General features: G+C 47.0%; 3 protein-coding genes across 7 annotated transcripts in view; 2 read left to right on the top strand and 1 right to left on the bottom strand.

The window, feature by feature from the left end:
• The window catches only part of fndc7b (fibronectin type III domain containing 7b), a 33,082-nt gene extending 22,366 nt beyond the window's left edge, over positions 1-10,716 (top strand). The window contains exons 40-57 of the mRNA XM_072700088.1: positions 500-760; positions 1,987-2,247; positions 2,349-2,609; positions 2,706-2,966; positions 3,462-3,722; positions 3,958-4,218; positions 4,790-5,053; positions 5,139-5,399; positions 5,640-5,900; positions 5,976-6,233; positions 6,345-6,611; positions 6,808-7,068; positions 7,457-7,714; positions 8,205-8,465; positions 8,546-8,836; positions 8,936-9,172; positions 9,287-9,343; positions 9,477-10,716. Coding sequence (XP_072556189.1) covers positions 500-760; positions 1,987-2,247; positions 2,349-2,609; positions 2,706-2,966; positions 3,462-3,722; positions 3,958-4,218; positions 4,790-5,053; positions 5,139-5,399; positions 5,640-5,900; positions 5,976-6,233; positions 6,345-6,611; positions 6,808-7,068; positions 7,457-7,714; positions 8,205-8,465; positions 8,546-8,836; positions 8,936-9,172; positions 9,287-9,343; positions 9,477-9,757 — 4,523 coding nt within the window. The 3' untranslated portion in view covers positions 9,758-10,716. The remainder of the gene's footprint in view (positions 1-499; positions 761-1,986; positions 2,248-2,348; positions 2,610-2,705; positions 2,967-3,461; positions 3,723-3,957; positions 4,219-4,789; positions 5,054-5,138; positions 5,400-5,639; positions 5,901-5,975; positions 6,234-6,344; positions 6,612-6,807; positions 7,069-7,456; positions 7,715-8,204; positions 8,466-8,545; positions 8,837-8,935; positions 9,173-9,286; positions 9,344-9,476) is intronic.
• Positions 10,717-11,789: 1,073 nt separating this feature from the next.
• LOC111840070 (uncharacterized) lies at positions 11,790-18,242 on the bottom strand. Of its 5 annotated transcripts, XM_023804481.2 has the most exons (7): positions 17,905-18,242; positions 17,759-17,815; positions 15,972-16,040; positions 15,648-15,799; positions 15,439-15,499; positions 12,953-13,176; positions 11,790-12,871 (listed from the first exon to the last, which is right to left on the bottom strand). In XM_023804481.2, the coding sequence occupies exons 3-7, from the start codon at positions 15,981-15,983 to the stop codon at positions 12,094-12,096; spliced, it is 1,227 nt and encodes a 408-aa protein (XP_023660249.2). In that variant the 5' UTR covers positions 15,984-16,040; positions 17,759-17,815; positions 17,905-18,242; the 3' UTR covers positions 11,790-12,093. The 5 variants fall into 5 exon arrangements, with proteins under 5 accessions (XP_023660249.2, XP_023660247.2, XP_023660248.2 ...); XM_023804479.2 differs by having other exon boundaries at positions 17,759-18,242; XM_023804480.2 differs by having other exon boundaries at positions 12,977-13,176; positions 17,759-18,242.
• An 84-nt stretch (positions 18,243-18,326) lies between these two features.
• henmt1 (HEN methyltransferase 1) lies at positions 18,327-21,112 on the top strand. Its single transcript, XM_023804484.2, has 6 exons — positions 18,327-18,934; positions 19,060-19,172; positions 19,332-19,466; positions 19,579-19,761; positions 19,910-20,090; positions 20,600-21,112. Exons 1-6 carry the CDS (start codon positions 18,860-18,862, stop codon positions 21,059-21,061), a joined length of 1,149 nt encoding a protein of 382 aa, XP_023660252.1. The 5' UTR covers positions 18,327-18,859; the 3' UTR covers positions 21,062-21,112.
• Positions 21,113-21,260: the final 148 nt, after the last annotated feature.

The raw sequence follows: 21,260 nt of genomic DNA, 5'->3' as shown, positions 1-21,260 counted from the left end.
TCAGTTTTCAAGCTTCTCATCAGTGTGATGACATCCCAGACGAAGAAAGGTTTCCATTTAGTAAGAAATTCGTCTCTTGGGCATGTAAAAACTCAGGGAAAAACATTTTGGATAAGAAAGAGAAACTAGCAAGTTTAAAGAAACAGGAACACCAGGCAGTCAGGATAACTGCGAGAACGACACTGCGTTGGCGTCCTGGAATCTGGAATTACAGTGTCGGGGAGGAGTCCTTAGACGTTGATTGATCCATCGTCCGACCACATATCCTGAGCACAAGGAGCCTTGCTCCTATCCTAGAAAACACTAGTCAAGCTGCAGGTCATGGTGCCTGTCCATCACAGAGCTCACACACTCACTCATAGCATCACACACTATGGGTAATTTAGTGAAAATATTTTACTCAAAATCTCATTTTTAGACAACAGGTCTGTAGTACTGAAACAAACCAGTTCTGGTTATGTACTTACATAAACACTATCTTTCCTCTCCCCCTTCCCAGCTCCATGCACCCCCCAAAATGTGGTGCCCAGTGTCCAATGTGAGGACAGCGTGGGCTCTGTCAGCTGGGCACACAGCGACGGCGCCGAGTCCTACGTGGCACTTGCCGTGGGACTGGACGGCCACACCCACACCTGCGCCAGCCATAACCCTAACTGCACCTGGGACGACCTGCACTGCGGCAACCTGTACGGCATCACCGTCATCGCCGAGGACGCGCTGTGCAGCAGCCTGCCTAGCAGCAGCGTGCTCATCCACACCGGTACCTGTCCTTGCGATTCCTCATACCCAGGCATACATGTCATTTATGTGTTACTCTGCAATAAGTTTTCAAAAGCATTAGACAGAACTTCAGCCAATTTCCGCACTGTGACTGTTTAAACAAAACTCAGTAGATATTATTCTAAGAGGAAAAGCAAGCAGCCACCCCCACTACCTGACAGGCGGGTGCAGACAAGGGCTGCATGATTCATCGTTTTTGATTCGGGATTTTGATTCATACACCTACAGGATCTCAATCTTACGTGACACAGATTCTGCCGTGTTTGCATTAGAAGGGAGATCCGCTGCATCAAACCAGGCGCTCCCTTTTTTCTTCTAAGCTGTAGCAACAAATCCCAGCACTATGTTACACCATTTGACAGGAAGAGGGGGCAGAAAAACAGGCGCTATAATACAGAGCAGACGAGGTTTGTTTAGAATTTCTCATTGGAAATGCCAGCACAGATTAATGGCATGATGTTACATAGTTTTTAATTCTGTAGAAAAATAGACCAGGGGGCCTGATTTAATAATGAATTATAAACAAGTCGCAGGCTGTTATTTTGAGACCTCTTATATCTTAAATAGATTGACTAAATCCCTCATCCCCCATTATGAAAAGCAGTTTATAGTTCAACCATCTCCACTATTTTAGCTGTTGTGTTTTTAGCGCTAGTGCCGCTTATGCTGAATATTGATTGTTGACTGTTGATTAAGTTTAAATATCAGCCATCAATATCACCCAAGACCGCTAAACCGGACTGATTCCAATATCTTGATTTTTAACGATTATTGGTTGATACTGATATTTTAACTGATATATCTCTACATATTGTTTGCTCCATCTCCATAAAGAAAATATGTAATGCAAATAATAATAGTAATAATGAGAGAAATTTATTGTTCAAGAATTGTGTGAGAAAACCACGAGTGGAAAAAAAAAATCAGACTTCATATTTTACCCAGAATCATGCAGACTTACCATGCCAAAGAAAACCTCCCCAATGTCTGAACTGCACAGCCCACCATGTGGTGGGACGCAGATGTTGCAGCATGGTGACAGCATGTGTCTGCTGAAACCATTATCTAACTGGTTGCAGTGCCTGCTGGGTGCACATGCCAGTCTCCCTTTATAGACTCACATAGAATCTCAGGCTTAAGTTCTGCAGCTGCCATCCTGTCTTCTGAAGTCTGCATTTGTCACCTGTGGCCTTTTGCTTCTTTCAGCGCCCTGTGTGCCCCAGAACCTGAAGGCCTCCCTGAACTGTAGCACCAAGGTGACACTGCTGACGTGGGACCCCAGCCCTGCGGCCAAGTTCTACACGGTGACCGCCGATTCTAGCGATGGCCAGAGGATGCAGCTGAGCACTGGCAAAATGCACACCTACATCTCTGAGCTCACCTGCAGTCACGTGTATTCCCTCACGGTCACGGCCATGAGCACGCACTGCACCAGTGCCGCCAGCCCACCCATGCACTGGCAGACAGGTATGTATATACATCCCAGATACCCTATTTAAACCCCTAGCGTTTGGTTTATTTAATTTACATAACAAGGTTAAAGCGCATCTGCTTGTCCTCCTATTTAGAGGCCTGCCCCCCCACTGCCACTGCCCCCGAACTGGACTGTGTGTCTAACATCGCCGCTGTGACATGGGAGGCAGTTGAGGGGGCGGAGTTTTACATCACCACTGCCTACTCTGAGGGCGGCCAGTCCGACACCTGCATGTCCCCCACGACCCGATGCAGCCTGGCCGGCCTGCAGTGCGGTCAGATGTACACCGTGTCGGTCACTGCTGTCAACCAGCAGTGCGGTTCTGATCCGAGCGTCCCTAGCATGTTCCACTCAGGTAAGGGGGGATCTGGCCCAAAAGCCCTGGTGGGGGTGTAACCTGGTCTCAAACTGACCTCTTTCCATTGTCCCCTCCTCACTTTTCCCCACACAGTTCCCTGCGTCCCACAGGGCCTGACCGTAGAAATGCACTGTATGGAAAATGAAGTCCTAGTTACCTGGAACAACAGCCAGGGGGCGCTGTCCTACAGGGCTGTCGCCCAGCATGATGGAGGAAGCCCCTTGTTCTGCGAGAGCCACGACCCTGGCTGCATGCTCACCGGCCTCCTCTGTGGTACGCTGTACACGGTGCACGTGATTGCTGTGGGAGAAGCCTGCTCCAGCCTCCCCAGCGAGTCCGTGGACTTCCATTCAGGTGACTCCCCCGAACTCTCCAACCCGCTACAACTTTCATGGTCCTACAATGATTTGTTCAAAATAATATTAATTTTCATGAGGCTAAAAGCATGTTGTAGGTCCTTTTCATGATGAGCAGTGACGACACGAGAGATCATCCTAATTCCATAACCATTCACCCGGGAAGCACAAGCCACGGGGCAGGGAACACCCTTGGGGGGGGTAACAATGTTTCACAAGGCCCACACTCACATATTATGGACATATTAGAGTAATTTACCTAATGGCATATTTTTGGACTACAGGAGGAAACCCAGTAACCAGAGCAAACACATAAACACAAGGAGACTCCACACAGAGAACAGAGGGCAGCGATCAAACCCAAAAATGTACAGACACCAAGCACTGAGCCACCGTGCCAGCTACCAGAAATCATAATGTTCCATTTGCACGTTGTGGTGGCAGCTGATGCTGCTGGTACTGCTCTGCTAACTGCACAGCCTCCCTCCTCCAGTGCCTTGTACTCCAGGGATCACCTCCATGTACCTGGATTGCGTCACCAACTCACTGATGACGTGGTGGGATCACGCAGAAGGTGCCACGTCGTACGTGGCCCTGGCAAACACCCGCGGCGCTGACAGTGTCATCTGCAGAACCAACGTCACGGGCTGTCATTTTCTGGACCTGGACTGTGGCCGTGTATACGCTGTCAGGCTGCTGGCCTCGGACGGGCAGTGCAACAGCTCACTAAGCACCAGCGAGGACGTCGAGTCAGGTGAGCGGGGGCCCGCATTCCTGCCCTCAGCCCATTGGATAAGGCCTTTGACATGTCAGTTCCCTTGATAATAGACTTTGCTACTCGTTTTCTCATGGCTAGTTTAACAAATTTTAGTTTAACCAGTACTCCTTCCCATATGGTGTAGTGCGGGGTATGTGGTATAATTTTAAACCTGAAACTGGGTACAATGTTAACAAGTGGAGTCATCTCTCTCCACCTCTGGGTTCCGCAGTGCCCTGCACGCCCGAAAACGTGGAGGCGGAGCTGATGTGTTATTCCGACGCTGCCTACGTGGAGTGGGAGGCCAGCAGGGGGGCGGAGTCCTACGTGGTGCAGGCCGTGGCTGCTGAGGGCCACGTCAGCTTCTGCAACACCACTGAGGTGGCCTGCGAGGTGCCTGACCTGGTCTGCGGAGATATCTACAACATCAGCGTGGTGGCCGTCCGGCAGGACTGCAACGTGTCAGAGAGCAGCGTGGTGGAGCTGAATAGCAGTAAGCGCTTCGCACATGCCGACTTTCCCCAGGTTGATGTTGAACACATAAGGTGCATGTGTAGGCCTGGCTCAGAGGACCAGACAGTTCTCTTGGTTCTCCTTCCAGCTCCTTCCTCTTGAATTCACTCAGCTGGCCCTACTTATCCCTTTCAGGGTAATCAGTCCTATCAGAGCCAGCTAGGCTTCAGAAATTAGGGGTTTATTGGCATACATCAGCAAAACTTGGCACAGTGTATGTGCTGGTTTCTGAAAGTGCGTTTGTGGTTTTTCCTTCCTGTTTGTCTATATATGCTATAACAATTGATGATTGCCAACCGGTCAATCATGATCCACAGGTCGATCACCAAGACATTTCTAGTCGATCGCTACACAAGTTCTAATCCTTCCAAAGTATCGCTGTAAAAAAGGTTGGAGACCACTGTGCTATAAGAAAAGTGTATCTGCTTTTTGTTATTGTATGGTGTTACTGTACATGTGCTTGTTTGTGCCCACATAGAGGCTCCTAAAGCCTGGGCTCAGCCGTCACGTTTTCTGCAGTGAATGAGTACGCGGTGCTTCGCCCTCCTCAGTGCCCTGCGCCCCGCAGCTGGTCGATGCTGCTGTAGACTGTGAAACGGGGGCCGTGATGGTGACCTGGGAGCACAGTCCGGGAGCCACATCCTACACTGCCTTTGCCCACGCGCTCACGGGCTACAACTCCTCCTGCAACACCACAGAGACCGTGTGCGAGTTCGCCGACCTCCTGTGTGGCCTGCCCTACGCCTTCCACGTTGTTGCCCTTGATGATGACGCCTGCATCAGCCTGGAGAGTATGGTGGCGTACGTGGACACAGGTAAGGATGCTCCAAGCCTTGGCTGATGGGTTAGATCCTCGGTGCCACGTGACCTCAGCCCTAAGAACATTGTCCCATCCCACAGTTCCATGTGAGCCCCATAATGTCACGGTGATGTCCGACTGCTCCTCCGATGCGGGGCTTATCAGGTGGGAGGAGGCAGAGCACGGGGATTTCTTCTATGTGCTGGCAACAGGCCTAGACGGCCACCAGACTACATGCGGCAGCGACCCATTTGCCGAGTGCTGGCTCCACGGGCTGCACTGTGGTCAAAGGTACAACCTGACAATCACTGTCCAGGACCATGTGTGCAACAGCAGCCACACCTATCGGACCCTGCGGTCAGGTGGGTGAGCTTCTCATGGACCAGAGGCTATGGTTCTTCTGACTGGCAACTACAAATTTTAATAAACATTTTGAATTTTAATTAAAATTCTTAGCATGACCCTAACCTCCACACGTGCTACATGTAGTTTTCATTTCGGGAGATGTTTGTCTAATACATGAAAACTTCTGCCTGATTCCCATACAGTCACACTGGTCTATTTCCTGGTTCTGAACCTCTTCATGGGCTTTTCCCCCTCAGCTCCCTGTGAGACTCGGGATGTGCAAGCAGTCGCGCGCTGTGGCTCCGGTTCGGCCTGGGTGTCGTGGAGAGATAGTGGTGAGGCTGAGTCATACCAGGCCACAGCCACGGCCCCCGGGAGCCAGCCAGTCAACTGCAACACCAGTGACAACCACTGTGAGCTGGACGGGCTACAGTGCGGACGGACTTACGACATTTCCGTCCTCTCTACATATGACTCTTGCCGCAGTGCCGAGATCAGGGGCCAGCCCTTCCATACAGGTGAGCATGGACCTATCTGAAGTGGGCTATACGCCACTCTTCTGGCTGCTGATGACCTCCTGCGCCCCCTCACAGCCCCCTGTCCACCGCATCGTGTGGAGGTCCTGGGGTCCTGCAGCCCAGACAGGCAGCTGAGGTGGGACTTCGACCCTGATGCAGACTACTTTGTTGTGAGTGTCAAACCTGAAAATGGCACGCAGCACTCCTATAAAACGGGTGAGGCGAGCTGGCGCATCAGTCACCTGACGTGCGGCCAGAATTACTACATCTACGTTACGGCCTTCCGTGGGAGCTGCAAGAGCATGCCCAGCCTGACCGTCCAAGTACCATCAGGTACCCACGGCCCCTCGCTTTCAGGGTCTGAAATTTCAGCAAGGCCACATTTAAATGTTCACTCTTGACAGTCCTGCTCTGAAGCGCCCCCTGCTGGTTTTTTTTTTGCAGTCCCATGTACGCCCCAGCAGGTTTCTGGTAACCTGGAGTGTGGGACTAACTCAGCCTGGGTCATGTGGGACCCTACCCCAGGGGCGCTGACCTACAGGGTGACTGCAGAAAGCGTGGACGGCCACAACTCGTCCTGCCCTGGCTCCCCCTCCAGCTCCCCCTGCAACGTACCCTCCCTGCAATGCGGGATGACCTATACCTTCAGGGTCACTGCCATTGGCCACATCTGTGAGAGCCAATCCAGCTCTACCTACAAGCTCATGACAGGTACCGGTGACACGCCTGCGTCTCCTCAAGATGTAACTAACAGCGGTTGAACGCTTGACCCCTAAGGGCAAATATTAGCGCCCAAACAGCATAGCGAACTGCTAAAATTGCATGATGTGCCAACAACAGAACATGTGTCATTTTGTAACAGCGCTACATGACAGTTAGATAATATGTAATACGTGACACTCAACAGCCCCCTGCCTCCCCAAGTCGATCACGGCCGTCACGGAGTGCCACAGCGACACCATCCAGGTGACCTGGGAGAGGACGCAGGCCTCCCCTCTCTACATCGCTATAGCGGACGGGAATGACGGAAGCACGCTGTCCTGCAACAGCACCATGGGGACCTGCCAGCTGGCCGGTGCTCATTGCGGAACGGAGTACAATGTCATCGTGGCCTCCTACTCGGACAAATGCAGCAGCTTGAGGAGCTCCCCATACACTATTACAACAGGTATGCTGCTATATAAAACCTGTGCCTTCAGGTTGATCCTGGTTAGAGTTATATATATATAGATGGTTATTCCGTCAGACCTCAGGCAAATGGTTCGACACACACCAAAATAGTGTAAGAAGATCCTAGCTTAGCCTAAGCTAGCATATCCTTAGACTACCTTAAGCAAATTTAGCTAACCTCTATAAAGTCCTACCGATTACTATAAGCTCCTACCAATTGGCACTTGACATGAACATCTTGACTCTTAACAATTCTAGAGTGAAGCAGTTCTGGTTAAACAGAGCAGCTCAGAACAAGGTATCTTCTGGTAATAAAAATAATAGTGATGTTATTTAATGAACAATAACAATTTCCCAATCACATAAGTCTATTTTCTCCGTTCAAGCACCATGCACCCCTCAGGACATTATAGTGGATGCCTGTAACAGTGAAGGCATCAAGGTTTCCTGGCCAAACTCATCCGTGGCAGAGTTCTACCTCATGACGGCCACAGGGGAAGATGGCAACACACTGACCTGGAACATGTCCGAGAGCCACCCGACGCTCACGGGGCTGCGGTGTGGTCATGCCTATTCCTTTTCCGTCATTGCCACGGCGATGGGCTGCACCAGCCTGGCCAGCTCTCCGATCACCCTAAGTACCGGTAAGTTCCCCGTCCTCTCTGTGGTTAGCCTGGATGTGTTATGCATCCATTGCATCCATGTTGGCTACATCGATGCTTATACTCCTATGCTTTCAAATATTCCTACCCCTTATTTTATCTGTACAACAGCCTTCTTGGAGCTGTTTATGATCGTTCTTCAGTCCTCAATGTTCCAGGCTAATCAGGTTGAGACCCAGGATGGGAGCATTGAAAAAATAAATGAAATCCACTAATTGCCAATTAGGTGATGAGTACAAACACTAATATTCCATCTCACCACACTGGATGGTGAATGATGGCCATGATTGTTGTTTTAAAGGTGAGAATCTTCATCCATTTTCACACAACCAGTAGAGGGATCATAGGGCGGCGAAGGTCTTGTGGTCCTTATACTGTAGGACTCTGTTCTTCTTCCACTATTTCTTTAGGGGACATTAGGGGTGTTATTTTGGGAATACAGTATTATAATTAAATGCGCCCAACTCCACAGCACCCTGCATCCCGGACAATTTGATGGTACAGATGGAGTGTGCCAGCAAGTCGGCAGCTCTCTCCTGGGGTGCGAGCGGGGGCTCCCTGGGGTACTTCGCCCGTGTGCAGCCTGAGCACGGCGCCACACTGTTCTGCGGCGGGACGACCACATCCTGCAACGTCTCCGGACTAGAATGCGGCGTCCTGTATGACTTCTCAGTGCTGGCCTCCGACAGCACCTGCAATAGCTCCTTTGGCAAGCCAATAAGCCGGGGTGCAGGTACTCCCACCTTCTAATCGCTGGCACGGTGCCTCCAATCATGACCAGGAAGGTCACATCCCACCTCTTCCCTTTCCTAGCTCCTTGCCCCCCCAACGTGGTTCAGAAGCGGCTGCTGCCAATGACAGAAGGAGTCCAGATTGTTCGAGTGTCCTGGGATCCTGTGGACTGTCCTGGGGTGACGTACCTGGTCGATCTGATGGGAATGATCCAAGGCAATGAGCAGGCGCTCATCAACATCTTCTCCTATTGGACTGACCGCACCTTCTTCGAGATCCCTGTTCCCTGCAGTTCCACGTACTCTGTTACCGTCACAAGCAAGAACTCAGCAAGCACTGGAGATCCCTCGACGGCCATTACCGGAAGCACAGGTACTGGGGCAGGGAGACACTGTGCCTTCCCCCACTCGCCACAGCATAATACAGAGTGTTTAGCCCATGTGGTTACATTGACGGCTGCTGTCATTTCAGCTCCCTGCCCGCCGTCGTCTATCACATTCGTCGGGGGCGACGGTTCTGCTGTACTGTCCTGGAGCCCCTCGATCTTCGCCACCAGCTACACTGTCTATAGGCTCTCCAACAGCACCAGGTCTCAGGTCTGCAGCACTGCACAGCTGTCCTGCAGGCTGCACAATGTCAGCCACGACTCTGTCGAGGTGACAGCCAGCAACCCGGCGGGACAGAGCAATCCGAGCCGTGACGTTCAAGGTAAGGGGCTGTTTGTGGGGTCTGTCTATCCCGAAGTAGCGAAACTGCACAGCACGCTGAATTAAGAGCATGACTGAACCTGCAGTTACCCAACATCCTGAGTTCATTTAACAGATATATCATCCACTCGCACCAGAAGAACCCTGCATGAAGCCGTGATTGATAAGAGGGGTATGTATGCTTTCCAGGGTTTTTCTTTTGTAACATACTTAATCTACTAAATTAAACGCTTGAATTTTAAGAACACTTCTGAAATGACCACTGTCTAATCACAGGTTTACGAGCAACTTTATTCCTCTTTTAGACGAAATGCCCGTTCCGATTGTGCAAGTGGCAGCAGCAGGGATCTCTCTGCATGTCAGATGGAGCACAGTAGGTGGAGCATCACACTACACATTGATGGTCAGGCCGGACTCCGGCAGGCAGCCCGTCAGACCCATGTTGATCCCCGTGTATGGAGAGTCCCACACAGTGACTGACCTGGAGCCCAGCACCAGATACTGCGTCTCCCTGTCTGCCACAATGGCTTCAGCCAGCGGCCCATTCTCTGAGCCAAGCTGCATGCGCACGGGGACAACCATCTAGGGCCCATAAGCAAAAGAACACTTTTACACATGTTCCGTTGAAAGGACGGGAACAGGATGTGTGTGTGTGTGCATGTTGGAGGGAGGGAGGTCCATGAGTGTGTGCCAATGAAATTCACTGTTCATTTCAAAAGTGACCTGGTAAAGCATTGTTTACTGTGAACCTATTAGGCAGAACATAGTTTTTTTTAATATAAAGAGATAGACGGCAGTGTAACATGATTTTAAACACTTTTAAATTATCGTGATGTTTGGTTTGGCTCGTCAAACTGTATCAGCCCAGCTGAGTGTAATGGTTAGTTCAGAAAGGATTGTTGATGATACTGATGTTTTCCAGTGTGCTGAAGGGAAAAAATAACTTCCTGTGATAACTTACATATATTTTAAATTCTGAAACTTAATGCCTTAATCACAAAAACACAGTCACATTAGTTGTAGCTAAAAATTATCATTATCAAGCATTTTTTTAAAACCATACAGTATATTTACTAATGTACTATATCTTTTCATTAAGTGAACATTCTTGGTAGACTTTTTAAGCCCATAAATTAAATAATAAAAGCTTTTGAAAAAAAAGTTTCTTTTGACAAATGAAATGAAATTGAAATTTAGGCTAGAAATCCATCACTACGATGGCTGAACAATGTTAAATCACTATCACGGTCTTCGCTTATTTCCTGGGTAGCAAATTCTTTTCTCACTGGACATTTTCAACCAAATCAACAAAAATATTGTTTTCATGGTAGGACTTTTTCCATGATGGCACAGAACTCAGAGAGCATTCAGAGAAGTTCCAAAGTAAGGTTCTTTTTTCCCCTATGGCATTACAGTTTACATTTTGAACAGCTGATGATCTATGCCTTCATGATTGCCAGAAAGTGGCCAGTAATTCACTTTGGGATTTGTACAGGCTGAACCAAAGGAGTGAAACAAAACTAATGAAAAGACAAAGTGAAATCATGCATCTTGGTCTGAGTATTTTATCTACTGTTCGACGAGTGCCTGAGTGTATGTGTTTCGGGTGTGTTTTGTGTGCAACCATGGAGTATAGTTTTACTAGCACTGAGAACACGTCAATGGAATGGCAAAACCCACTTGGCAGGGGCTTTAGTAATCAACAGGAAAACTTACCTTTCACAGGGCTGTTTGGTAACCTGATGGTCAACTCACTGAACTGCAAATTGTCCTACACCACTTCCTTCCTCTTACTTGGTGTTCACACATCCTTGCCTACCCTATACTAACAAACAGATGAAAAATAACTGAATCGATGTTAATATGAAGAGTTGCAATCAAGCGAGTTAAACAGACAGCTAGGTGGCTTACATAATGTGGACTGTTCGTCACACCCCGCACTGCACCACACTCTCTGATCCTCCAGCACCACGCGACTGGTCCCACCATTGCTCAAGGTGCAGGGAAGGTGCTTCTCTGTTTTGGCATCTATGTCATGGAATGAACTTTCCCTGATGAGTCAAATGACTAAAATCCTGCCTCTTTCCGAAGAACTGGGATTAGCACTTCCGAGGATTATACTGTTATTAAAAAAAATGTATTACTTGTCAACAGAATTTTTTAGAATGATAGTATTCTTAGCCGGGTTCTATTGAAACAGTATCAGAATGTATTCACTGATGAGACTTCGAAGCATTTATGTCACTCACTCTGGTAGAGGGCGTCTGCCAAATGCCGTAAATGTAAATGACTGTCAGACAATTCAGCATCCTATCTGTAAAATCCATGCTTACGGATGGTTACAAGATAATGTAGATACACACAAATAATGTAGCAAACTGCAAGCTACAATTGTTTGTGTGTATATGGGGGGGATCAAATGTGCCAAACAACCCTGTTCATTAAGATAAAAAAAATTGATATTTATACTACATTGCAATTACATGAAGAGTCAAAAAGATCTTGCTACAAAGTGGGAAAAAAATTAATTCCAAGTGGTCTCCCTCATACAAAGAACATAAAAAAATTAATCCTGTAAATTGTACCATATTTATAATATCACATTGCAAAAAAAAAAGTTACCTGAAACTGTTTTATTAGGAAATAATTTTCAACGAGGCGACCAAACAGCACAAAACTGCGCAACTTAGTGATTCGAACAAATTTGCAGTCATGGCTGCTTCATGGGGTTTAAAACATAACAATGCCTATATTTACAGTATAATTTCCAGAACATGATAAAAGCTGAAACAGTTGCCTATTACGGCATTGAGAGAGGGCACACAGACCCACTTCCATGTGGTAAGCAACCTAGGAACCTTGGGAAGAAGGGCTTCACTGCTGACCTGGAAGCAGTTTGAGCAGAGCAAGCACAGCATTAGATTAGGAAGATTCCGGCTTGAAGCGCGGTGCCCCATTTCCCAGATCGACGCCGTGGCTCCTCCCGTGTTCGTGTTTACTGGGCTGCTCCTTCCCGTTGCTGTGCTCGCGCTGGTACATGCGCTCCTTGCTTCGGCTTTGCTCCCTCTTCCTGGCCCTGTCCTCCCCGTCGGCCCTGCCTCTGCTCCTGCTCCTCTTGCTGCTGGGCCACTCCGGCCTCTGCCTGGTGGTCCCGTCCTTGCTCCTGCTGCGGCTGCGCTTAGTGCCTCGGTTCCGGCTGCGGTGCCTCCCCTCCCGGATCCCGCTAAGCTTCTTGGCCCGGCGCTTGTCCTTGTGCCGCTTGTCATCACGCTCCTCCCTGTGCTTCCTGTCCTCTGCCTCTCCCTTGGCCCTCCTGTCTCGCGATCTCTCTCGGTCCCGCTCGGTGGGCCTGCCTTTCTCGTGGTCTCGGCCCTTCCTCCGGCTCCTGTTGCCATCGCCCTCCCTTTCCAAGCGTTCAGTCTTTTTGTCCCGGCTGGCACTACGACTCCGCCGGTGGTCCCTCCCTCTGCCCCCATGTAGTCCTGAGACTTGTTCCGGGCTGTGGGAGTGCCGTCGGTCCTTGGCTGCCCTGTCCCATTCAGCTCTGTCCCTGTCCATCCCCTCCCTCTCTTTCCTCTGTCGCTCCCTCTCCCTCTCTAGCTGCCAGTCGAAACTGCTGGATCCGTGACCATCTCGGTGGTGGCTCTTGCTCCTTGACCTTTTGGGAGATCTCCGAGGGGTGGGCGTTCTCCTGGGAGACCTGTGGGACAAGAGGAGGGTCAATCTTTATTCAGAATAGTGCAGTCTGTGGGCTACATGGCCCAGATCTAACATCGCTCACCTAGAACGTCTGTGATCCATGTACCTTTCCGTCTCTGTCTCCTCTTTACCATCCTTAATGAGGACCTTCCTTGGCCTGCTCTTCATTTGCTGGTCTATCATCTTCTGAACGGGCACTGGGATGCGTGGGAAAAGGGTGGAAAACCACTCCAGCTTGGTGAGGAAAGATCGCAGCATCTCCCCTATGGTCATGACACAGCCACCTCCTGCTTTCACGTCCAGCTCCTACCAGAATGAGAATTTGGGGGGGGGGGGGGGGGGGGTGGTCGCCAGACCTTTACCAAAATGCCCAATGCCAAACCAACTCAACATCACATGCACAATTACCCTCAAAGCAATACTACCTCCCATAGCTAAGACTGTATGGTCAAAATTGAATTGTGATGACCAAGTACCCAATGTTCACCTCTGTGTTCATCAAGCTTAACACTGAACAAAGCAGCCGCCCTTTAAACATTAGATCAAAGAAACAGACGCTGTGAGTAAGGAACACATCTGTGGCAAACAAATACAGCTCAATTGGACAGTTTAATGCTCTCCCCTTCAGGACAATGTTTACACCATAGGTTCCTGTGTAATTAAAACAGGAACGCAACAATAAACCAAGTGCCTTTAGTGCAGTGAGGTGTTTATTGGTTACAAATGAAAACAGTACCCCAATGACTTAAAACTCATCACTAGAGCATCTCCTTCCCTACTGTGCCATCTCACTGCACAGGGCAACTTAGCCACTGTCAGGTTTGAACCTATAGCACAAACACATAGGAAGAGGAAGCTTTAAAATCCAGCTACAGAGAAAACAGAGCTGAAGGGTAGGGAAAAAAACGGCCGTTTCCACTCACACACGCAAACCAACAGTGTTGAGATACAATCCCCAATTCACCTGCTGGACAAAGGAGATCTAAAGGAGAAAACACTGAAATTAGCCAATTGGAAGGAAGTAAAATGGCACATTAGAACATTCTTTTAATTGCCAAACACAGCACAAACAGGCAATCCATAAAAATGCACTTACTTGCTACTGAATACATTTTAAAGACCTGCCATTGCCTTCTCTTTAGCTGGCATTCAATGAACACCATACATAGAAGCCACAGGGCTGGGGTAAGTCGAGAATGAAACTTTGGTTCACATAGGGAACTTGTATTCAAGTTATTCATTTAATCAGATGAGATCAGTTGCACAAATATTAAATTACACACTAATAATGTGGGCCAACCAAACTGCAGGCAAACACTTGGATTTTTCTTTTACTTAAAAACCATTTCCTCTTAGAACAAACAGCAAACATAGTTTACTATTGAATACATGCCGATTTAGAATAAAGGGTAATTCAGTGAAAGTTATGCATACCGCAGCAGTCTGAGTCTAGATCAATATTATGCTGCTGCGGATTCAATTAAGCCCGTCTCGTTGTGGAGCGACATGCTCGTTCACATCCGCCTGCTGAGAAAACCTAGATTTGTGTGCTCCTGCTCTCTTTACCCATCACCCGTCTGTACAGACGTGCAGCTACAAGTTCACAGGCGGCTGAGAAAATGAGAAACTACAACAAGGGCTTTTCTTAGCAAATGCTTAATTAGAGAGACGTGTAGCTACAAGTTCACATCACCCAAGTTTTATATCAAAGCTTTAAATCTCAATTTTTGGATACCAGAGCTTTAAAACGCATTTAGTAAGGTTGGACCTATTTCTGGCCATTTATTTAATTTTCAATTGAACTTTCAATTTGACCACTCTCATACTTGGGTTTATCCAAATACAGAGGTGGACAGTTCAGGTCCAGAAACTAAAAATCCAGAGACCAAAATCCACCAAGATTTTATTTCAACCAGCTGGTTTAGTATAAAGAGTTACAGTCACCAAGTACTCAACGTGTTGGTTGAAACCAAATCTTTGTCTGGATTTTTATTTTCTGTACCTTAACTATCCACCTCCGTATAATTGTATTACCTTCTAATCGGTCATCAGTTTTTAAAATCACTGAAGTGGTCAAATCTCAAATTAAAGCTGAACGTTTGAAGACAAAACAAGTATGGAATTGACACTGATGGAAGGTGTAAGAGGGTGAATTGAGTTATAAGTTTGATTTGTGAAAGTGACCCCAATGCTGCTGAGCGCTATGCAAGTTATTGCATAGTATTTCAAAACAGCTACTTAATTTTATTAAACCTGGCTGCACAAACACATAAAAAAACAATGTGTGTCATATTAAAATGAACTAAATGTAACACTTATACATACCTTGACAAACCAGCTAGAGCAGTGACCTATCTTTCATTGGACCGTCAGGACATTTTAAAAGGACAATTAAGCCAAATGAAGGCAAAGGTGAAAATTAGTTGTTTGCATCACAATGCGACGTAGTACAAACAGCATTTTATTTTACAGGGATAATTAAACCATGCATTATGCTGCAAATTTATATTTGAAATTGGTGAATAACAAAAAAAAAAAAATATATATATATTACCCTTGCCGACATACCTCCTCATCATCAAGAAACCCATCAAACCAGTCCAGAAGGTCCGAAGGAGGCTGGGTGTATCTGTTCCAAAATCACATTTTATTTATTTATTTTTTTAAATAATGAGCAATAATAATCTCTAGCTGCATCATTGCATCAGGTCATCAGCAAAATACAGATGGGCTCTTCAACAGCTTTAACATCTACAGAGGACTACACCAAAGCATACCTTATGTACATGAAGCCGAGGGCTCGGATGTAGGGGGAGTCCGTGTGCGTGATCAGTCCCATCACCTGCTTGCGTGTCAGTTTCAGAGTGAACAGCTTGTACAGCAGACAGAAGGCTGTAGAGACAATGCCTCCTGTCCCAACTCCACGGACCTGCAGGGGGGTGGGTTTAAAGATTCAAGGTTTTGGAACCTTGGGTGAGGAAGTGCGAAACAGACATCTGGGCCGTTAAATCAACCAATCAAAGGGCATTACTCACTGATCCTGGGTGGCATTTAATGCACATGAAAAAGGCCGACACAGGAAGGCACATACTTCTACTTACCCCCCCGCACATGCCTGTCTGCCCTGCTGTCTTCCGACTCCCTTTCTCCCAGGGTTCAACATGAGTCACCTGATGGGAAGGGGGAGGGACCACAGGCATTCAGGACTTTAAGAAAGAGGGCCAGAAGACTCATTACAGCACAACTGTTGAAACTTCATTTACGTCAACATGTACTACTGACCTGTTTAAACAGCGCGACAGGAATAAACTTGAGTGCACTGATTCTGATAACCTGACTGATGCCATCATAATATACCCGCTATTCGGCACAGTATCGCCTCAAGATAAGCTTTCAGAAAGACATCTGTGCTGCTGTTACATCGTAGCTTTAAAATGCTTATCATTTAGTATTACTTAGTTCATTCTCTGCCCTCATCTCACAGCCAGGTATTGACACCTGTTAAGACTAGTATGTTAACTGTAGGCAGAATAGTGTACCAACTCTTACAAAATTGGAATGTCGACTGGAATATAGACTCGTGTCATACAATTTCCCCTAAAAGAAATGGTGAAATTTCAAGACTCCTCCTAAAACGCTTAAAACAACTTCTTGGTTTTCTACCAGACCATGTCCCTAGCTGAAACTCCATCAGAATTTGTAACAGGTTTGAAATGTTTTTTTGGACAGCTAAGCCAGGTTTCCTTACTCACTAGTCAAATAAGGCCAAGTGAGAAAAAGCAAATGTACTAATATCAATACAACCAACTGTCACGAAACAAATACATCTCATCATCAAAAGTTTTCAAAACACCACAACAACAATGTATCAGTTCATAATGACAAAGTCTACAACTCACAGCTGATGGTCAGATTTGAAAGTCACCATGCCTTAAATCTAGCTTTGCCAAACTCTTCATGTAAAAGAACCATTAGAGTTGGGTTGGTTGGCTAGGCACAAAAGATGAATACGTCACATCAAAGCAACAAGCAAACAGGATCGTTGCCAAGAAACGAGCAAGCAGGATCACTACGATCCCTTTCACCCTGTCCCACTGCATTGTCAAGTTTCTATTCTGGGTTGAGACTCCAATCATTAAAACGTAGCAGCCCTCATGAACGCCTGACAGTATTGACTTGCAAGTAAAACACATAAATACTACTGCTTATATCTTGTACTTCACATTTATTTAAGCTTATTGTCTATTCATTGATTACTGTCTATATGTTTCACGCTACAGTGTTCCATTTGTACCGTTTATATTACATGCTACTGCAAACACCATGCCAAGACAAATTCCTTGTCAGTGTCAACTTAGGCTGCCAAAAAACCTTTGATTCATTCATTCATTCGCTCGCTCGTTATATTGAACGTAGGAGCGTACCGTCAGCTGTTTACCGCATTTACAGGAGATGTGGTGAAGATGAGTAGAGACGGCTGGAAATCCTCTCCCATCGTTAGACCCTATCCCTGTTTAAGATGCTGCTGATGCATCTTCATCACAGATTGGCTATACTGTAGTAGCACGTTTAAACCGGGGTCGTTAAGTAACTAACGTTTAAATCTATGTATAAAAGAGTCTGTCGAGTAGGTAAATAGTAATACATACTGTTATCTGGCACTTATTTTCAAAAAATCTCTATCTGTGGGCAAACTGGTTCCCATACTGAATTTGGGAGATTTTAAAAATTTTTAACCAGCGGCTGGCTGCCATGGCTATCGAGCCCTGTGTGGACTTTAGCTTAAATCCCTGTTGAGCCGGCCAGCTAACTACGTTGGCTGTAGGGTATCGCCCAGCTATCATGTTAGCTTTTATTTTGGTGAGGTTATTATAGTGCTAGAATTTACCTTAAAGTAGATTTCGTCCACGACTTCATGGTAGGTTTTCAGCTCATACAGCTGGACCTTGAAGTAAGGAGACGACAGGACGTTGGTCAGGATCATCGGGTTTAGGTTCATTGTCTTCTCGTTGCCCCAAAGCGGTAACACGTTACCCTGCTTTCCCGCAGCGGGCTTGTTCACGGCCTGCTGCTGCTGGGGCTGCTGGCTGCCCACCAGCGCCGTATTGTTGGCCATGATTCCGTATCCTACGTCGGGGACGCTTGTATCGTTTTAGGCTAAGCGACCCTCAGTTTAAATCCATTACAAAAACTCCACTTCCGCTTGGGTGCGGGGAGCAGAAATGCCGATGAAGCTGTGTGTCAGGTAACCACGAACAGAGTTTAATTCATAGTAAAAGAAAAAAAAATACCCCTCAGGACCACCAGAAAAACAGAAACAGAAACACACGGGGGAGCCAAGATGGCGACACTGCAAAGGCAAAACAGAACCGCATTTACGCGTAACCCCCATCGGCCAATGAGCGATCAGCGGCGGCGCCTCACCGCTGCCACCCGCAGCCCGTGAAACTGCGCAGGGACAGACGGCCATTTTGGCTCTTAACTTGTCAAATTCTGATATCTTCAGTGCTTTCAGTCAGATTTGTGGGTGCCGACAAATTTATCATCTTCCAAGTTCTAATGAAATTAGTTTCTGGGACATACATATAGCTGCATCTAACGTGCTTTAGCAATACGTACTTTGTTTTATATACAATCTGCCAAAGCAATAAATATTTTTACATAAGGCACACTTGTAGCGCACAGACAGAGCAAACTCTTAACATTTCTGTTATTTTATGTGTGGTAGAAGTGTACATTGAGGAGCGCATTTCAGTGTACAGCTAAATACACATACATATAAAGCGGCTTTGCTTGCACCGATTGGCTTTGTTTTATAGTGCGCTCGTTTTCCCGACTATCCTGAGTTGGGCGGGCTTGGGTATTCTTAGGTGTAATATACGCAGTGCGTTAAACTTTTTCGGATGTAGCAAAAAAGTTGGGGTGCCCTATATTTGGCAAACTGCATTTAAAGGTCAACTTTACTAGCTAAACTGAGAACCCGTCGATCATGTTTTCTCCATCACTGGGCACGCAGAGGCATAACTTCGTCGTGGATTTCGTGCAACAGCACAAGCCGAAGAAGGTATCGCATGATTTCCTTAGCTTGCTGCTGGTGGTGTATCAACCATTTTGTGGGCTTTTATCCTTGGTTCAGAGCATTTCTTGGTCCCAGTTTACTTAACCGCTGAGTATTCCCTTTCCCCGCAGGTCATTGATCTCGGGTGCGCTGACTGCAGGCTATTAAGGAGACTCAGATTTCTGCGTGATGTTGAGTTTCTGGTCGGAGTGGACATTAAAAGTTCTTCAATGAAGAAGAAAATGTACTGTTTACAATTAAATCCTTATATATTATTGCCACGAAGCACTTTACGAACATTACGCCAGAGGGCGCGATTTGCGCGGAATGCTGAAAATAATATTCCCTGAACCTTTTACTAATGTGTGGATAATGTTACTGTTGTGGCTTTCATATTCACCAGGCATAGCTTAGCTCCCTTTCCAGGTGAATATTTGCAGCCAGGAAATAAGCCATTAACTATTGAGCTGTATGAAGGGTCTGTTACAGAAGAGGATCCACACACCAAGGGATTTGATCTGGCAACGTGCATTGAGCTGTAAGTAATGTACCATTTTGCATTGGAAAAGTAGGTAATCCATCTGTTGTATATGATAGCATATATTCTCTTCTTGGACTTTCCCTTCTCACTACCTCCATCTTCAACACAGCATTGAACACCTTCAGCTTGCTGAAGTGGGCAGGTTCTCTGAGGTTCTGTTTGGCTACATGGAGCCCACAGCTGTGATTGTCAGCACCCCAAATGCAGACTTTAACTGCCTGTTACCAGGAAGGCCCAAGTTAAGGATCCCTGATCACAAGTTCGAGTGGACACAGGTGGAATTTCGCAGCTGGTGAGTCGTGACTGTTTCAGTAGTAGTGGTGTATCCAATGTTAACATTATATAATAGTTTGCATCAAACTTTATTGCTGATCTCTGGATGTTTGGTCCAGGAACTACGACAATTTGCTGTTGATCTAGGTCTTCCTGTCCCTCTGTAGGGCTTCTGGCATATGTGGAGCCTACGGCTATACAGTTGAGTTCACTGGAGTAGGGAAAGTTGCCAATGGTCCGGAAAGCTCTGGATTTTGTTCCCAGATTGGTGTATTTAATAGGGAATCATCTCGCAGTAACGTTCCCCCTGGGAATGAGGTCACCGAGGATGTGCCAGTATACAATCTGGTAAGGAGATCCACATAGAGATGGTGACCAGTTAAGCAGTCCTGCGAGGTCATGTGGTTGATTTCCAAAACGGAGGCCATTGAATTGTATTGCTGTAGTTTTTTTAAAGCAGTTAATTGATTTGAATTGTGAAGGAAATACAGACGCTCCTCTACTTACAAACTTTTGACTTACAAACTTTCAGACATACAAACGAAGAGAACTGTAAGACCAAATTGTGTTCATTGGACTCCCGCTTCCTGTCCACAACATCAATTTTGTTTTCTGCGCCCCGATTCCACCTAGTATGACTTCTGGCCTCTACTCCCGCCGCACAGCAGCGTAGCGTGCGTACTCCCAGCACCCTAGTTATTTGTACTTGCGTATACCCTTAAAATTATATTAAATAATGACTTACGAACATTTCAAGTTACGAACGGCCTTTTGGAACGTAACTTGTTTGTAAGTAGAGGAGTGTTTGTACAGACTTGGAACTGTAAGTAATTGCATACCTGTCTCTCCTTTTCCAGCTCTATAGAATGGAGTATCCGAGTCTGCAAAATAATAATATCTTTCAGAGGACCTTAGTGAATGAGGTCCTTTATTGGGCAGAGCATCTCAGGTCTCAGTGGGCAGCCTCTCAGAGGGGCATCGGCCCAGAACAGACCCAGGACAGCCAAGGCCTGGGTGCCGCAGCTGACGGGGAACAGCCCTTCCTGCATGGGGGCTTCCTCTGCATTCCTCTCTCCAGTTTTATGTCTTGCCCCCGGGTGCGAGAACTCAGTGGCAGCATGGTGCACCTGAGGGACCTCCTACTGGGCGACCCACAGGTGAGGCTGATCGCCAACTCTGTGGCATTGGATATGGGCGAGGAAGACCCGGCTGTCCAGAGCGAAGAGCCGACTGATGCTTGGGACAGTGGGCGCCATGGAAACGTGCCAGTCGAGGAAGGAATCGAGGATGATTGGGGCGCACAAGTCTGCAAACCCTGAGAGGCATGAGCCGTGGGATTTGAATGTCTAATAAAGAGTACAATCCCGTTCTGTTGGCTTTTTTCATTTCATAATGATTCAGAATAATCCAGTACCTAATCAACGGAGTAGAGGCTTTCAGATACGTGCTTTTAACAATAATGAGAAGATCAAAATTGGTGAGATGTCTGGGACTGCGCTGATGGGTGGAGTGAGCTGT

Source organism: Paramormyrops kingsleyae, chromosome 15, assembly GCF_048594095.1.
Source record: "Paramormyrops kingsleyae isolate MSU_618 chromosome 15, PKINGS_0.4, whole genome shotgun sequence".
NCBI lineage: Eukaryota > Metazoa > Chordata > Actinopteri > Osteoglossiformes > Mormyridae > Paramormyrops > Paramormyrops kingsleyae.
Note: the sequence above shows the minus strand (reverse complement) of the source record. Positions and strands in the feature narration are given on the sequence as shown.

Excerpts from the sequence above, each read along its gene's own strand:
- LOC111840070 (XM_023804479.2), bottom strand. The coding sequence starts at position 17,986 with ATGGCCAACAATACGGCGCTGGTGGGCAGCCAGCAGCCCCAGCAGCAG. Across the intron at positions 15,500-15,647 it reads CTCGGCTTCATGTACATAAG|ATACACCCAGCCTCCTTCGG; the intron begins GTATGCTTTGGT and ends ATTTTGGAACAG. Across the intron at positions 13,177-15,438 it reads GGTTTCTTGATGATGAGGAG|GAGCTGGACGTGAAAGCAGG; the intron begins GTATGTCGGCAA and ends TCATTCTGGTAG.
- henmt1 (XM_023804484.2), top strand. The coding sequence starts at position 18,860 with ATGTTTTCTCCATCACTGGGCACGCAGAGGCATAACTTCGTCGTGGAT. Across the intron at positions 19,173-19,331 it reads TCTTCAATGAAGAAGAAAAT|GCATAGCTTAGCTCCCTTTC; the intron begins GTACTGTTTACA and ends CATATTCACCAG. Across the intron at positions 19,762-19,909 it reads CAGGTGGAATTTCGCAGCTG|GGCTTCTGGCATATGTGGAG; the intron begins GTGAGTCGTGAC and ends GTCCCTCTGTAG.